Genomic DNA, 18,543 nt, shown 5'->3' with positions numbered 1-18,543 from the left:
TTTAGTTATTTCAGTATCAGAAAAAACTTGCATTAAGTTCTGCTGCTGCTGCTAAGTTGCGTCAGTCGTGTCCGACTCTGTGCAACCCCATAGACGGCAGCCCACCAGGCTCCCCTGTCCCTGGGATTCTCCAGGCAAGAACACTGGAGTGGGTTGCCATTTCCTTCTCCAATGCATGAAAGTGAAAGTGAAGTCACTCAGTTGTGTCCGACTCTTAGTGGCCCCATGGACTATAGCCTACCAGGCTCCTCCGTCCATGGGATTTCCCAGGCAGGAGTACTGGAGTGGGGTGCCATTGTGCATTAAGTTCTAATTGTTGACAAAAAACATGATGGGTGGATGAAAATTACTGTAAAACAACTGGTTAGAAGAATTTCAAAAACTTGCTGTCCAAATGCTAGAAATAATGCAAATGACAGGAGGAAGGCCAATTCACCTTTTGGACTATTTCATCTTCTTTAATCTCTTTAAGGACATTTTCAGTTGTCTTAGGACACAGTATTAGAAACATCTACTTATTTTTCAGGTTAATTCGAAGTGGAATTTTGGAGATACTATCTACTTAGATTATCTTGATTTGTGAATTATTATTATAGAAACTACAAAAGAATCATTGTATCTTGAAGATGGTTGGTTTTTGGGTGATTTTTATTTTCTTTGTACTTTTCTGCAGTGATTAAATTTTCAACACATTATATGCATGTGTATATATATATATATATATATATATATATATATATATATATACACATATGTGTATTATAATCAGAAAAATTTTCCAAGTGCTATTTTCATTAAAATTTTAAAATGGCAAGGTCTGGGTTTCACGTTTCAGATGTGTTATGACATACCTCCCAATGAGCTGCTGGCAGGTTTTGCTTGCAGAGACAACAGTGGGGCCAACACTTCCGTAGAACATCTGAAGTTCCTTGATGGTGTCTGTGCCATCCTCAAACTTCACACTCATCCCAGCATTGACAATGGCAAAGGCGTTCTCCTGACGCTGGGCTATCCGGAGTCCTGACACAAAGTGCCACTAGAAACAGAAAAACAATGTGTAGTGCTTATCTTCACTGTCTGATGTATAGCAACAATGACGTTGGTATTGATAATGAAAAAGATGTAAGTTCTCACACAGGCGTGGTTTTGGGGTATAGAACTGACTGTGGAGTATATACTGCCTGTGTGCTTTGTATCTATTGTTATGTATTACATTATATATTACATTATGTATTATGTTATATGTTAATATTTAATCCTCATAACAACTCCGCTCGTGTCCAGTTTCCTGATGAGGAAACTGAGAGGCTGAGTCGCCTGCACAAGGTCACACAGGAAGTGGCAATGCCGGCTCTGGGGTCTATGTTCATCTACCCTCCACTGTGAATCCATGTGTGGCCTTGGGCAGGGGACTTAAACTGTTCCAGTTTTAATTTTCTTTAAAACGGTAAGGTTTAATTTGATCAGATGGCACCTTGGTGACTGCTGAGAGGGTTGAGCGGAAGATGAGGAGGTGGGGTGCCTCTCACAGTGAACTTCCTCACTTCCACCTGTAGCAGTTTTAGTTTGGTGTTCTATGTAAATCTCATTTGAATACAGTATTCTACTGTAGAAAAAACCTTGGAAACCACAGGACAAATGGTCTCCAAAGTGCTTGCCAAGTTTATATCTGTCATTCTAGGTTGAGTTTCATTACTAGCTTGAAACATTGGAGCCACAAAGTGTGAAAGCCTCTTTGCATGGCCAGCATCTTGGTAGGGGGCAGGGGAGAGATTAGACCCTACCATCATTGAGCCTGACAAGGAGCAAACATTTTTGATCTAGAAAGCAAGGTGATAAAGAAGTGTTTGGGAGACACTGGTTGTTCCTGCTGTACCGCACTGACTGGTGGGGACTTGCCTCTCATTCCTCATCACCTTCCCTTGCCTGAACTATTGCATTAGCCTCCTAACTGGCCATTCGGCTTTTAGGCTATCCTCCAACCAACTTATCCTCTATCTTTCTAGTGATCAGTATTTCTAAAAAGTTACTTTCATTAAGATTGGATCTTCTTTAAAGGCTTCCGAGGTGGCTGTTTGCTAGGACCCATACAGACTCCTTAATAGAGCAATAGATATGCTTGGTGATGGAGCCCCAACCTCCCTTCCAGACTCATCTCACAAGTTGCTCCACACAACCTGCCCGGCCATCTGGCCTTCAGTCTGCCATGCCCCCCAGCCCCCATCCCCGTGAGACTATTAACTCTTTGACTATTTCTTTTAGAAAATTAAAAAAAAAATTGAACGATTATGTTGCAGCCTGGATGGGAGGGGAGTTTGGGGGAGAATGGATATATGTTTACGTACGGCTAAGTCCCTTTACTGTTCACCTGAAACTATCATAACATTGTTAATTGGTTATACGCCAGTACAAAACTAAAAAAATATTTTAAATTGAATGAAAATCCTGGAAAGGCCACCCCTTTCTCTACACTGATCTATGCTGATCTCAACTGCCTTCCTTCATGGTTAACACTACCAGGGCAGGGCTCTCCCCATCACCAGAACTACCTCAATTCTTTGTCTGCTCATTTCCTGTCTGACATTAGTTTTTTCCTATTTCAAGCATCTTCCTCATAGATGTAGAGACCTTTAAAGACTGAACGCTGTGTCTTGTAGTCTTTGGAGTTTAGCACTGTGCCAGGAACGTAAAGTAGTAGGTAGTCAATAAATCGAAAATTGTACTTAAAATATCTGGTTAATAAATATCTGGTTGACTTGGTAGTACATTTATGGTAATGAACTTTCAGTTTGCCAGAAACTTGCTGTATTCAACAGACTATATAGTTTTACTCAATCTTGGCTAAGTTTCATCTTTGTTTGAAACTCCCAATTCAACTCTTCACACAAAGGGCTCTCCTTTTTACAGGGCGAATGTTCCCTGCAGGCAGAGAGGTAAGGCTCATGGAAATGTTTTCATTTCTTTTAAAATCAAAAGGAAAAATGAATATAATGATAATGAATATATAACACTGAAGGCAGCCTGGATCATATTTATCTTTATACTGACACAGTTATATATATTTTTTACTTTATCTTTTATGAAGGAAAGGACTGACAGAAGGCAAAGAACGCAGGGCCTCTGAGTTCATACTGTAGCTCTGATAAGAAAGCAAATCCGATGGTCACCTGGGAAAGCACCCCTTCTGTGAGCAGCCCCAAAGGCGCCCTGCAACAGCTGGTTGGAAAGGAGAGGACACCTCTCCCTTGGAAGCCCATATGTGGCCCGCTGCTCAGGGCGAAGCTGGGCTTCCCTGGGGTGGGCAGTGGGTCAGGGAGCCCTTACCTGAGTAGAGCGCGGAATATGCACAGATAACACAGTCTCTTCTGACTTGAGGTTGGCTTCAGGTGACTTCTCAAGGAAATGGCCATCTAAAGGAATCTGCCGTTTTCCTTCTGTTAGAGAAAATGATTGGGATGAAGTTATCAAATTGGAGAGTATGCCCAAAGGGACAGAAGTGATGCCCTGGTGGACAGAGAGAGTGCAGCTGGGAACCAGGGATGTGGGTTCTTCGTCCAGCTCCCAGGCTAGGTTGGCTGAGGCAGGTCCTGGAACCTCGGGCTTCTGGTTTCTCATGCATAATGGCAGGGTTGGACCCAGTACACTAACATGTCCTTTCTTGTTCTTATTGCCCATTATACACCCCTCACAACATTTGGGCTTTGGAGGACTTTAAAGCTATTTGGAAACTACCTAGTACAAAGTGAAAGTGAAGTCGCTCAGTCGGGGTCGCAAAGAGTAGGACCTAGTACAAAGGAGGTTCACAAATGGGTAAAGGGTACACTGGTTACAGTGTATTTCATAGATGGGAAAACGAGGCCCTGAGTCAAGAAAGGACAGACGACCTGTCCAAAGAGATAGAGATGGGATGAATGGCAGGGGTGGGATGCCTGATATATACTTTTTCCCCCTTGAACAGTTTACCATACTCTCTCTTTTGCTCCACCACAGTTTTAAAAATCTGATTTTAACAGAAGAGAAGTTATTTTATATCAATAGACCTGTGAATAACACACGTTTGTCTTTATTTTTATTTCTTTAAGTTTAAATCATTTTCCCTTGGCAAAGTTTAAGCTATCTGTGACTAAAGAGAGAAGTAATGAGTAATATGCCCCACAAATTTAATTTTGTTTAAAATGAAAAGTACTATAAGTAAAAATTTCACCTTTATGAAACTGTGAAATAAAATATGCCATAAAACTTTAAAATCACATATATTCTCCTCATTAAATTTTTCTTTATCTGCCTTGATAGTACAATTTGGACTATGCATAAATACAGCCAACTAGTTCAGAAAAACTGTCGGGTGCAGTAACTTATGTGATCTACAAGATATAGAACATATGGAAAACAAGGTGATTGATCTCATTTCATCCTTATGTTTGAGGTAATGTAGATACAACCAGATATATTTGGTGAGTCTAAGTGAGATATATCTGGGTTCCTTGCTCATAGCTTGCAAAGAAGCTACGTAACTGATGTGATAATTATAAAATCAAATGCCTAAAGCTTGGTCTCTTACCTTTAGATATCAGATTGATGGTAGCATTTCCTGCTGCTAAAATGGGATTCAGGTCAGAATAGTTAGGCCTGCTCACCACATGCCCGCCTAGAGTCTAGATTAAAAAGAAAAGATGGCATTTTTAAAGCTACACTCGGTCATTTGAAAAATAAGGAATTATGTATACAGGGATCTTGTGTAAGCTTTAAAAATTCTCTTCTTTGTTTCAGAGAAAGATCTGGCAAACTTGAAGGGGTGCGGCTAAATATAGTCAGACAACACAGTGTGCAAGATTCCCACCCCTCTGATGCCAATTCAAACTTATAGCTTGAGGAAATATTGCTTTTCCATGTGCCATGAGGAAAAAAACCTCTTTCAGAACTGACCCTAGCATGAGTCCAATAACATGGCGAAATGAGGAGACTGGAGCCTGAGGACACTCTAAATTCAGATGTGTGCTGCGCTGCTGTCAATACAATCTCATTGTCCCAAAACCGTCTCTAAAGCTGCTCTGACACAGTCTTATCTCATACGACACTAGAGCACGTACCGCCATGTTCCTAATCTGGGCTCCAGCAAGTGTTCTCAGGTGCTTCAGGAGAGCATGGCAGGTCTTGGTCTTCTCCTTCGGTTGTTCAGAAGCAATAAAACGTAAGGCATCATTCAACTGGGCCAGGCTGTATCCTGCGCCTATCGTCACCCCTGAAAGTAAGACATGGAATTTAAACTTAAAGTGGAAGGTAACAAGACGCATGGGCTGCTTGGAAACACTCTTTCAAATATATCTTCTCTTTTCATATAAACTTAGAAGGACAGAAACAAAGATAAAGATATTTTGGCAATTTGCTTTATTCTTAAATATTAAGTACAAAAGATTTTTCTCATTCATGTGCACAGTTATATCCACCTTACATTTTAGGACACCTCAACCATAGATATCTGAAATACACTACCTTGTTTATTCCCAGGGTAGTGCTGTCCTGAATAGATGGATCAAATGTGAAAATTTCAACCAAGATCCTGTAAGATTTTTAGAAGATCATTACACTTGAGTGGAAGTTGACTTCCAAATCTGCATTGCCCATTTGCCCTTTTTCCAAACCATCTCTTCCTGTTGTTCCTTTATCATAACAAGAAGAGACACCTGCCTGAAGCCTGGCTTAGTTCTATTTGCCTGTGAGCTTACAGGGAGTATTTTGAGTAGTGACGTCCTCTAGTTCATGCATTCTCAATGGGGGCAATACTGCCACCAAGGCAGTGAAAAAAATCTTATTCTTTTTATTTATAAAGCCCTGATACCCATACAGATATATGGTCTATCTGTGATGTTAAAATTTTATGGAGGATGATGAGAGAAAAAAAGTCCATCACTCCTTAGAGTGAGAAATAATGAAAAGGTTGAGAAATACTGACTTAATTTTACAGGTTCTACCACCCAGTTCCTCCATCTCTACCCCACCCTAACCACATCACTTCCTTCTAGCCCTTCCCCATACAGCCTGACCTTTCCTTGCTCCATCTCCTTCTGTGGGTCCATTAATATGGACTTTCCAACAAGCAAAAAAATAAGAAAAGAATGAGCAGACTAAGATGGGAAGATCAGAGGGGAAAGCAGATAATTCTCCATTTGATTTCTGTTTATATATCTGAGATTTACTCAGATGCATGATTTTTATCAAGACCATCCCCAAGAAAAAGAAATGCAAAAAAGCAAAATGGCTGTCTGAGGAGGCCTTACAAATAGCTGTGAAAAGAAGAGAGGCGAAAAGCAAAAAAGAAAAGGAAAGATACACCCATTTGAATGCAGAGTTCCAAAGAATAGCAAGGAGAGATAAGAAGGCCTTCCTCAGTGATCAATGCAAAGAAACAGAGGAAAACAATAGAATGGGAGAGACTAGGGATGTCTTCAAGAAAATGAGCGATACCAAGAGAACATTTCATGCAAAGACGGTCTCAGTAAAAGACAGAAATGGTATGGACCTAACAGAAGCAGAAGATATTAAGAAGAGGTGGCAAGAATACACAAAAGAACTGTACAAAAAAGATCTTCGCGACCCAGATAATCATGATGGTGTGATCACTCACACTCACCTAGAGCCAGACATCCTGGAATGTGAAGTCAAGTGGGCCTTAGGAAGCATCACTATGAACAAAGCTAGTGGAGGTGATGGAATTCCAGTTGAGGTATTTCAAATCCTAAAAGATGATTCTGTTAAAGTGTTTCACTCAATATGCCAGCAAATTTGGAAAACTCAGCAGTGGCCACAGGACTGGAAAAAGTTAGTTTTCATTCCAATCCCAAAGAAAGCCAATGCCAAAAAATGCTCAAACTACCACACAATTGCACTCATTGCACACACTAGTAAAGTAATGTCAAAATTCTCAAAGCCAGGCTTCAGCAATATGCAAACTGTGAACTTCCAGATGTTCAAGCTGGTTTTAGAAAAGGCAGAGGAACCAGATATCAAATTGCCAACATCTGCTGGATCATGGAAAAAGGAAGAGAGTTCCAGAAAAACATCTATTTCTGCTTTATTGACTATGCCAAAGCCTTTGACTGTGTGGATCACAAGAAACTGTGGACAATTCTGAAAGAGGAAGCACAAGCTGGAATCAAGATTGTCAGGAAAAGTATCAATAACCTCAGATAGGCAGATGACACCACCCTTATGGCAGAAAGTGAAGAAGAACTAAAGAGCCTCTTGATGAAAGTGAAAGTGGAGAGTGAAAAAGTTGGCTTAAAGCTCAACATTCAGAAAACTAAGATCATGGCATCCGGTCCCATCACTTCATGGGAAATAGATGGGGAAACAGTGGGAACAGTGGCTGAATTTATTTTTCTGGGCTCGAAAATCACTGCAGATGGTGACTGCAGCCGTGAAATTAAAAGACACTTACTCCTTGAAAGGAAAGTTATGACCAACCTAGACAGCATATTAAAAAGCAGAGACATTACTTTGTCAACAAAGGTCCATCTAGTCAAGGCTATGGTTTTTCCAGTAGTCATATATGGATGTGAGAGTTGGACTATAAAGGAAGCTAAATGCTGAAGAATTGATGAATTGATGCTTTTGAATTGTGGTGTTGGAGAAGACTCTTGAGAGTCCCTCGGACTGCAAGGAGATCCAACCAGTCCATCCTAAAGGAGATCAGTCCTGGGTATTCATTGGAAGGACTGATGTTGAAGCTGAAACTCCAATACTTTGGCCACCCGATGTGAAGAGCTGACTCACTTGAAAATACCCTGATGCTGGGAAAGATTGAGGGCAGAAGAAGAAAGGAACGACAGAAGGTGAGATGGTTGGATGGCATCACCGACTCAATGGACATGGGTTTAGATAGTCTCTGGGAGCTGGTGATGGACAGGGAGGCCTGGCATGCAGCGGTTCATGGGGTTGCAAAGAGTCGGACACGACTCAGTGACTGAACTGAACTGATGGTTTATATCCATTCACATGATGAGTTTGGGTAGTAAACAGCGGTACATGTGTCTCAGATAGCCTTATTTGGTGCATGATGAAGAAGGAATACTTGATTTGGAGTAAGAAGACTTAGGATCTAGTCCTGACTTGACCATGTGTTAGGTGTGTGATGTTCAGCAGTTACTTAAGCCTTTTGATCCTGTATGTTCTTTAGGAGAATGGGGATTTCAAGACTACCTGCTGTGTCTACCTCCCAGGGTTGTAATGAGGATCAAAACAAATAAGAGATGTGAGAACCCTTAGTAAATTGTGAAGACTGTAAAAATAATTAAGGTTGTTGTTTACAGTTAAATTTTCAAATCTTATGGCCCAGATCTTTTCTCTTTTGGATGAGTGTGCACATATATAGGATATGCCTCAAGCAAATTTGTGAATCAGAGAGTAATATCAGGCAAGAACCTTTCCTACTGGCCAAATAATGTCTTAAGTCTTCTTATTCAGTCACTCTCTCTCTACTTGGCTGAGCTGTGTGCCATCCTCTTGCCATCATGGCTTCCATGACAATGTAGTCCATGGTGACACAGCCGGGTGGGCAGCTTGATAAAGCTCATAGGAGACTCACATAGATGCTCAATAAATATTTCTGAAAGAGTAAATGAGGTCAGCTATTCTATGAAGATCTCAAATTAGTCCAGTTTTTGTAATTGGTTAACAGCCCACTAGCAGCCAATGGTTACATCTTATGTGAAAAAAAAAAGGTACGTACCATCATCTGTGCTATTCACGAAATATAGTTCTTGAAGCCCAAGTGGAGATATAAAAACTGGATGGAATTCATCTCTGAATTTAATGCTGGGTCCTTAAGGAGAAAAACATGTAAAGCAATTAGAAAAGAAAGACAGTGGATACTAATATATGTGGCTTGCTGATAATTCACAGTGAAAATTACACAGCAACTCATTTGCAAAAGAAAACAACACAACATTCTAAAGGATCATAGGCACTCACTAATAAAAGTGAACTGCATTTATGCAGAGTTGTAAAAGAGACACGTGTTTGAGTTACCCCCAATCTAGACTAAGAAAAACATGTCCCTAGACCACCTACCCACTGCAGTGTTCCCCATGATGATGGGGGCTTCAGGGAACCTGGTTTTCAGCTCCAGAAGGTCATTCAAGTTTACAGGAGTGATCCAGGTGGTCCTCTTCCCTCGGAACGTCAGCCTTCTTTTGTTCGGGTCTTCTGCCATTCTCTATAGGGAAGCAAAGCCAATAGACTTCCAAGTAATGCCCTGGGTGTCTAAGTAGCCTGCTGATCATTTTAGCTTTTTGAGACAACCTAACTTCTAGGTATCAGGAGAAGGTGGCCTTGTTTGAGGCTATCTAGATTGAGAAGATCTGTATTAGCACCACTGAATAACTCTCATAGTGGATAGTGGGTGTCTGTGCATCAACAGCTGCATATAGAGCAGAGCAGACTCTACATTTGTGAAGTGACTACACAGAGAGGAGGGAGCAGGGCAGCTTGAAGGTATCTTAGCCTGGAATTAAAGGGCTAGGCTTCTTGCTCTAATTCTGCCGTAATGGTGACTCACAGGGGCCCCACCTTTGGAGATTAGATTCTTTGGAGATGAGATTCTTCAGTAGGACAGAAATTGCTTATTAGCAATATTATCCTTGGGAAAAAAATCCCTTAAATCATTCATCTGGTAGAGTATAAGTGGATACTTTTACAACTTTGTACATATATATAATATTAAAATACATATCAAATATACTAATATATTTAAAATGTCTATCTTTATCTACATATCTACATCTACAAATAATCCTTAAATACGAGGTGTGTCCAGGTTCTCATGCTCTGAGGGGTGTGTATGTGAGGCAGGCGGGGACCTGGGACCTTTTGCTGGAGTGCTGTAATGCTTGCACCTGGATCTCTCCTTGAGTAACGAAACACAAGGAAACTGTATGGGGCAAAAGCAACTACCTGCATGCGCAACTGAGGCAAATTCTGAACAAATGATACAAAGAGACCAAAAAACCCAGCTGCCGCTTTTGAAGAGCCCAGAGAAAAAGCAGGGTACTGCACACAGCCCCCTGCACACGACATCACCTAAGGGGTGGGCAAACCATTTAAGCCATCCCTTCGGGTTGACCCCTGGACACACCCCTACCTTCACCCCATATAAGGAACAAGCTCACCCCCTAAATCAGGAAGCAAGCAAGCAGAGAGCAGACCTGTTGTGTGTTTTGACTCCCCCATGCTGCAGCAGGCGCCCTAGTAAATGTTTACCTGAATTTCTTGTCTGGCCTCTGATAGATTTCTACTGATTAAGGAGGCCATGAACCCTGGTTGGAAACACAGGGACTGAAGCCTTCTGAGAAGCCAGTAGAATCATGGTCCTCAGTTCATGCTCTCTCCAGGACAGAGCCATGGAATAGAATGATGGGCATACGACACTATTTGCGTTATTCTCTCTTTCTCCCCACTGAGTTGAGAACACAGAGGTTAAGAGTAGCAATAATGAAACTCCATTATAATAAGTATCATCTGATTTTTACTTTACTAGTTTTATAAAATGCCTTTGACGCATCTCACTGTGTAGCTCTGTGACCTTGGTTAAGTCACCTACACTCTCTGAGCTCAGGATCTTCAATGGAGGGGTAGACCCAAGCACCCCTGTGGTCCTGGCAGCACCACTTTCCTAAGCTGTCTGTTTTATACTATTCACAGTGGAGCTGAACATGTTTCTAAAAATGGGTTATCGTGTTGGACACACTCCCAACTTTTAGGATCTAAAACTCAGTAGTCCCATAGTGTAAGGCAAAATGCTTAAACCACATCATGTTATAAGACAACAAAAAGTAAAGTATCTTACTATCAGTTCAGGAGGGAATATAGGTTCCTGGGTTGGATCGAAGGGCTGGAATTCAAAATGCTTAAACCACATCATGTTATAAGACAACAAAAAGTAAAGTATCTTACTATCAGTTCAGGAGGGAATATAGGTTCCTGGGTTGGATCGAAGGGCTGGAATTCATCTTCGTCGTACAGTTTGGTACACATCTCAACAAAACACAACACAGATGGAACTTCAGAGATGCTGAGAGATGTATAGGAGTCTCTCAGTGTGAAACTTCAGAGTCAGAGCCTGCATCTGACATTCTGTATATAAAATAGAAGCGCCAGAGCCACAGGGCAGCCCTAGCAGAATTCTTTCCACCCTCAGAGGACACTGATGGTTTCCCCGGCAGATCTGCTGGGCCCTGCTTCCTCTTTTGGTGTCAGGAACGGGATTTGAAGCTTCTGTCTGGGTCTCAGGTATCACTGGCAGGTGTTTACTTGCCATAGGCATGAAGATGTGTCCCTGCTTTCATCCCTTGTAGTGCTTGTTGGGGGGTGACAGAGGGGGTAAGCCTAGACTGAGGCACAGAAGTTTGTAGTGCTTCTGAAGGGAAATAGTCTTCTGTAGTGACTAGCCTCATGAAAGTCTATGCATGTGTGCTGTCCGACTCTGTGTGACCCCATAGACTGTAGCCCACCAGGTTCCTCTGTCCATGGAATTTTCTAGGCAAGAATACTGGAGTCAGTTGCCATTTCCTCCTCCAGGGGATCTTCCTGACCCAGGGACTGAACCCACGTCTCTTACATCTCCTGAATTGCAGGTGGATTCTTTTACCACTGTGCCACCTGGGAAGCCCCTCATGAAAGTCATGGGCTTGCTAATCTGGGGGGGCTTTTAAAGGCTGTTTATGCCTTGAATTCACTAACTTTACATTTTATTCACTGAAAAGAATAGAATAATAAATTTGGATTGATGTGGGCATTTTTCAGTCAATTCCAACTTAAGGAGAATAATAGATACTTACTTTTTCCTGTCTACTTGTGAAAGACTTCTCTTTATCCATGCAGCATTTTCCTGATCCTTTCATTCGACAAACAGTTGATTCCTTAGGAAGTAATACAGTTTATAACAAATCCGTTGGTTGATTTTTAAACACCAACCTGAGCACCCGGCAGTGCCCAGGCCCCAGAGGAGCTATGAAAGAAGTAACAGAGCCCATCCTGGCCCTCAGTGAAGCAAAAGTCACTCAGTCGCATCTGACTCTTTGTGAACCTATGGGCTATAGTCCACGGAATTCTCCAGGCCAGAATATGGGAGTGGGTAGCTCTTCCCTTCTTCAGCGGATCTTCTCAACCCAGGGATTGAACCCAGGTCTTCCACATTGCAGGCAGATTCTTTACCAGCTGAGCCACCAGGGAAGCCCAAGAATACTGGAGTAGGTAGCCTATCCCTTCTCCAGGGGATCTTCCCAACCTAGGAATTGAACTGGGGCCTCCTACATTGTAGGCAGATTCTTTACCAGCTTAGCTACCAGGGAAGCTCATGGACTCTGTAATGGGGTGGGACAGAATATAAGCTATTCCATCACTGAAGGATCAGAGAAAATGCAGGGACTGTGCAACCACGTTCCTGCTGCTACTGCTGCTAACTCGCTTTAATTGTGTCTGACTCTGTGCGACCACATAGACGGCAGCCCACCAGGCTCCCCCGTCCCTGGGATTCTCCAGGCAAGAACACTGGAGTGGGTTGCTGCTAGGGTTTTATAAATGGTTCTGCTTGAGTTTCAGGGGAAGATGAAGGCGGTTAGAGGAAGGTGAGTCAGTCAGCTAAGGCTTCCTATTGGAAGTGAGGTCAAAAGAGTATAGTCACAAGGTGGTAATTAGACAAACAGCTGGCTTTTCATCAGAAGAGTGATGCATGTGTAATTTTTAATGAAGTTCTGGGAGGAGATGATGCATGTGTATTTTTTAAGTCCTGGGAGGACAAACTGCTTTTAAGATGTCCTGTATACAGATATAAATAGACTGAAAAACCTGAAAAACCTTTGAATGTTTTTGGAACTATTCCAAATTATTTGGAGAACTCAAGTCCCCAAACATTTTGCCTTAATTTTCAGGACATTTCATGTAGACCCAAAGTAGTGTTTTTGGCCTGAATTCTCTGGTCAGTTCCTGCAACTCTCAGACAAATCATCATTCCTGTTTGCCGTTTTCACGTGCAGACACAGCCTAAGGGTCTGTGGTGGTCTGGAGACCTATGGTTTGGCTTTATACGTGGAATCAAAGAGACCTGGGTTCTAGTACCTGCTTTCACACATACTAGCTGGATTGAGTTTGTTACATTAGGAAAATAAAACCCGTCCCAAAAGGTTTGTCCGATTTAAATATGTGACAGGTGTGCACAGTATCTGACACATAGGAAGCACTGCAGGAATGGTGGTGGGTATTTTCACTCATAAGGTAACTGTCCAGAGTTAAGAAGGGATTTGGACTTTGTGACAACATCATGCATGATAAAGGGACCAACTAGTGGCTGAATGTGGGGACCCTGAGTGAGTGTGACAAAATATGTCCACCTTTGTATGTATTTTGCCTCCAGGAAAAAAGTAGTAGATTGAATCATACGAAATTGCTGTTCTTATGAGTCAAAATGGCCACACATATAGCACAACAGAAAACATATCTTGCTACTGCTACTGCTGCTGCTAAGTCGCTTCAGTCATGTCCAACTCTGTGCGACCCCATAGACGGCAGCCCATCAGGCTCCCCCGTCCCTGGGATTCTCCAGGCAAGAACACTGGAGTGGGTTGCCATTTCCTTCTCCAACGCATGAAAGTGAAAAGTGAAAGTGAAGTCACTAAGTCATGTCCGACTCTTACTCAGGATTTAAAATAAACTAGCCTGTAGTTTGGAAATCTTTTTGAAATTCTTCGTTTCTGGTCTAAACAAAGATTTCTTTCAGACGTTTTAGTATTTGGAATGAGCTTTCACCCTTTGAGTTGGTTTTGGTCAATCAAAATTATATAAAAATAATTTTTACCATAAAAATGGGTGATGAAAAACACAACTGAATACTTGTCATGATGAGGTCTAGTCTTGATATTTCACTTTATGAAAACTAAATCTATTTCAAGACATCACCCCCCTCCAGGCCATATACTAAATCATTCTTTTGCAACTTCCTTCAACCTATTTGATTCCTTGATCTCTCAGTTTGGAAGCTGATTTGGATTTCTTTCTCACTGCCTCCTTTATCACCTAGAGGTTATGATTTTGGCAATCCTCTTCCTGAAAGTTACCATTTTGGGCCCATATCTACCACACTGGTTTAGGTCCTCATTCCCTCATGCATGGGATAGTGCACTAGTCCACGCCCTCATCCCCATCCTCTCTTTCCAGGCTTGTTCTTCTTATAGACAGGTGCCAAGAATTTTGAAATATTGTTCTTGTGTGACTTCTAGCTTGAGAATAAACAATAACTATATAGTAGGTATCAGCTTTGAGCCTAAATTCCTTAGTGCTTCAGCCACATCAATTTCTTAGTTGAACTTTGGACATCCTTTCTTTTTTCTACTTCCATACATTTTCTTACTGGAAATTTTCTAACGGCCTCTCTTTACCCATCCATTAATATCACTTCCTTTAAGACCTGGCTCATAACTCTCCTTCTCCAATACGTCTCCTCTGTGTCTTCCCTCCCCACTCATTGATTCTGTTTAATCCGTATTCCTCTAAAGTTTATTTACAAGGCAGAGAGGCTATGCTGCTGTGCTGTGCTGTGCTCAGTCGTGTCCGACTCTTCGTGACTCAGTGGGCTATAGCACACCAGGCTCCTCTGTCCATGGGATTTTCCTGGCAAGGGCACTGCAGTTAGTAGCCATTTTTCTACTCCAGGGGGTCTTCCCAACCTAGGGATGGAGCCCAAGGCTCCTAAATCTCCTGCATTGGTAGGCAGATGCTTTTCCACTGTGCCACCTGGGAAGCCCGTTAGAGAGGATATATTGAGCTTTTAATATCTTGCTTTTCAACTATGTGTTTATTGTTTTTTAATATATATATTTAATTTTCTTCTATAGGCTTTGCAATTCTTGAAGTCATGGACCACATACTTCTAAAGACAGTGCCTAATTTAGGGCTGTAAACAAGATAGATATTAAAGATGCATTTTTAAAAACAACAATAGTGGCATTTAACAACTTTCAGTGGATAGAAAGCACAACATTTTAGAGATAACTGAATGCAATAGACGGTTTTACACAAAGGTTTCTTAATATGTTAAATCAACTGAAAAGATATTTTTTATCATAACTTACCGCACAGAAAGTTTTTCCACTTTCTACAATTGGTCGGTATCCAGTACAGCGGCACAAATTACCTGAAGGAGAAATTGATGTTTAAGGAATGATAGAGATATATTGCATAGTTGTGCTTTTTTTCAGTGGAATAGCTATACTAGTAGTTTTTCAGGTTTTACTTTCTGTTTCTCAAACCAACAAAATGGCTCTTTGAAACAGAAATGCCCTTCAAAACTAGAATACACTTGTGATTACAGTTTTATCCTGAAATATCACAGAGATCTCTATAGTTTTTTCCCTTCTCCGACATTATTTCCCACCCCTGCCCTAACTCATGTAACATGTGACCACTGTCCCCCATAACATCTCACACGGGCCCCTTTGTTAAGCTTCTCTCATGTAATCTCTTCTGCCTCAAATGTCCTCTTGGGGAGAGTGTGTCCATTTATCAGGGCCAGAGCCCCCCTCCTCCATGGAGTCTGCTCTAACACCCCAGCCAGAGCCGTACACTCATTGTCTGGACCCTCCCGCAGATCTATTGCTGACCATGGTTGAGCAGGGTCATTTACGTGCATGCTTCATTTCCTTCATTGGCTCTTAAGCTCATGGAGAAAGCAAAGACAGCCTTAGATGTTCTTGAATCCTCCCAGTATAGCGAAGTAGATGTTCAATAAGTAGCAGGTATTGTTTTAATTAGTCACTTCAAAATATGGTAGAAACGGAGATGAAACCACTGTCCTTTAAAAAAAGTATATTCAAATTTTGAAGCCAGTATAAATGATATTTATAAAGAGGTTTTAGTAATATGGGAAAATTCTTATGTTGTATAGTTAAAAATTGTATATGTAATATGCAATTGCATACATAATAGTCACAAGTATTTAAAATAAGCCTACAAAAACTATGTACAGAAGAGACTGAAAGAGAAGCATCTTGACTGTGGTTGTCTTCTAGGAGCAGAAATATAAATGAGTTTTTCCCTTATCTTTTCTTTTTTTTCATTTTTCATAATAGAAATACATCATTTTTATGTTAGAAATAAATTTAAGATTATTATGTTCAAATATAGTTTAAAAATTTCAGAAGCAATGTATGTATGTGAACTGGGCAGGTTTAGTTAGCTAGAAGCAAAGTGTTATTTGGAAACTTGTTGCCAGTGAGTCACGTGGAAAAACTGGATAATAGGTTTACTTCTCTTTTTTTATTTGAGCAGGAATTGTTTAGAAAGAAACTACATGCACAAGGATGGATTTAGATTCCATATTTTATCTTTCTTTTTGCTAAGAAGAAAGAATACAGGAGTTTGTGAGTTACAAACCTCTCTTTGGCATAGAAAAAAGGAGTTGAAATACCTAGAACATACCTATAGGGGATGAAATTGAACTATTTAAGAGTGAAAGGACAATTTCTCATTGATAAACAGTGAGAAAGCATTAAAAGCTTCTGCTGCTAAGTCACTTCAGTCGTGTCCAACTCTGTGTGACCCCATAGATGGCAGCCCACCAGGCTCCTCTGTCCCTGGGATTCTCCAGCTAAGAACACTGGAGTGGGTTGCCATTTTCTTCTCCAATTCATGAAAGTGAAAAGTGAAAGGGAAGTCGCTCAGTAGTGTCCAACCTTTAGCAGTCCCATGGACTGCAGCCTACCGGCTCCTCCGTCCATGGGATTTTCCAGAGTGGGGTGCCATTGCCTTCTCCAAAAGCTAGAGAGAGCTATATCAAAGCTTTTAGTTTTGTTTGCCACATAATCAGATGCGCTAGTAAAAGCCCACTAAGGGAAACTAATAGCACCCATTACAGAAAATTTTCTGATTCTAAGGGAGAAAAATATGGAAATTCAAAATATTTCTTTTCTTAGTCTTGAAGAAAAAACAAGATTAAATGAAGTGGTCATTTGTATCAGCTGATCATTATAGAAGGTATGTGTCATGTCTAATTGCATTCCTTTTGAGTTTTTATTTGATCAGTTTTCTTAAAATATGAACATAAAGGTTATCAGTGTGCCTAGCATTTATAATTCTAGAAAGAGATCAAGTAAATGAAGTGTGAAACAAAATTACTCTCAAAGTTATCCACACCTAGAATAAAGTTATCTTTATAATTTAGCCAAACTTTACAATGCCATCTCCTGGTGGTTAAGTGAGTTATATAGGACACGACTGAGCGACTGAACTGAACTGAACTGAGGCATAGAATCTGTGAGGAAATAATTCATGTTTATAAGACTGTCTGTGCATATTCAAAGAAACATACAAAAAGTAAGGCAAATCACAAGACCTTTACTGTTTAAAGCTCTAAATATCTCATTAGTGTAGGTTATTTTATAAAACGAAGATCATCTGTTATTCAAATTTATTCAGGTTTAGTTAAAATTATAATTGAAACCATTGGCCAAAATTCTTATAATACTTAATGAGAAACTGAAAAATGTTGAATGTAGAAGTTGATGAGAGATAAGGGAAAATATTAGTGAATATTTATATTCTAGATACCATACAACTTAAGTTGAAATTTTACTTTGTTTTAGTATGTATCTTTTCATCATAAAACTGAATTTTTGTGTAGGTTTGTTTACTGAAAGGGATAAAGAGTTTTCTTATAACGTTTAGAAGTTTGCTTCCACAGCTTTCTTCAAAGAACTAGTAACTGCTTACCTTGAACCTAGTATGTTTATTGAAACTATATTTGATAAAATGCTTTTTTGGGGTAGTAAATCATGTCTGTTCACTTAAATTCGATAGCTATTTTGTCATAGGAGATTGAGTTGCTTACCAAGCTTATCTGTAATAACTAATTCCTGTTTATGGGCTTCTAGATCTTGTAATGAACCCAACCAGAACAGAAAAGGTAAAATTTCTGAAATCTATTCTCTTTGTAAAATTAATTTTAGTAAGTAGAGTTAATGAATGATTTTAACAGATTGATTTAAAAATAAACCAAAAAATCTCATTCTTGTACACTACCCAGATTTCCACATTTGGAAACTATTGTATTAAAAATGTTAGAAACAGCAGATTTGAATGCTTTTGCAGAGTGACTACAGGCTCCATTAAAGGAGAAAGGTTTGTAATGAAACAATATTGCCCCAATTCTTGGCACCAATGCTAAGCAATGAGGGCAGCCCTTCCTAGAGAGGACTGATGTCAAGGTGAGGGCTAATGGGGCTACTTGTTGACCAGGTGCCTGGAACCCCAAATTTGCGCTACAGCTTCTCTCCACCACCTGGGGCCTTCTTCCCTCCTTCCTTGGGCACCTCCCTCTGGAAGTCCTGCCTGCGGAGGGCTAAGAAGCCTCACCTCCAAGAGCTTCGGTTATCTGCTCAGGGGTGGGCTCCGGGTGGTTCCTCAGCAGTGTGTAGATGGACATCACCATTCCCGGGCTGCAGAAGCCACACTGTGTCCCATGACACTTGGCAAGTCTTTCCTGGGGGAAAAATGGTA

The 18,543-nt window shown here is 40.7% G+C and overlaps 1 protein-coding gene across 1 annotated transcript in view; it reads right to left on the bottom strand.

Annotated features, from left to right (window-relative positions):
- Positions 1-18,543, bottom strand: part of LOC128064585 (aldehyde oxidase 4-like) — a 68,304-nt gene that overhangs the window by 36,773 nt on the left and 12,988 nt on the right. The window contains exons 5-14 of the mRNA XM_052657403.1: positions 18,400-18,526; positions 15,123-15,184; positions 11,835-11,915; positions 10,951-11,031; positions 9,070-9,214; positions 8,729-8,821; positions 5,091-5,242; positions 4,562-4,655; positions 3,325-3,434; positions 852-1,036 (exon numbers count right to left, since the gene is read on the bottom strand). Coding sequence (XP_052513363.1) covers positions 852-1,036; positions 3,325-3,434; positions 4,562-4,655; positions 5,091-5,242; positions 8,729-8,821; positions 9,070-9,214; positions 10,951-11,031; positions 11,835-11,915; positions 15,123-15,184; positions 18,400-18,526 — 1,130 coding nt within the window. The remainder of the gene's footprint in view (positions 1-851; positions 1,037-3,324; positions 3,435-4,561; positions 4,656-5,090; positions 5,243-8,728; positions 8,822-9,069; positions 9,215-10,950; positions 11,032-11,834; positions 11,916-15,122; positions 15,185-18,399; positions 18,527-18,543) is intronic.

The sequence above is a fragment of the Budorcas taxicolor genome, chromosome 2 (genome assembly GCF_023091745.1).
Source record: "Budorcas taxicolor isolate Tak-1 chromosome 2, Takin1.1, whole genome shotgun sequence".
Taxonomy (NCBI): Eukaryota; Metazoa; Chordata; class Mammalia; order Artiodactyla; family Bovidae; genus Budorcas; species Budorcas taxicolor.
Note: the sequence above shows the minus strand (reverse complement) of the source record. Positions and strands in the feature narration are given on the sequence as shown.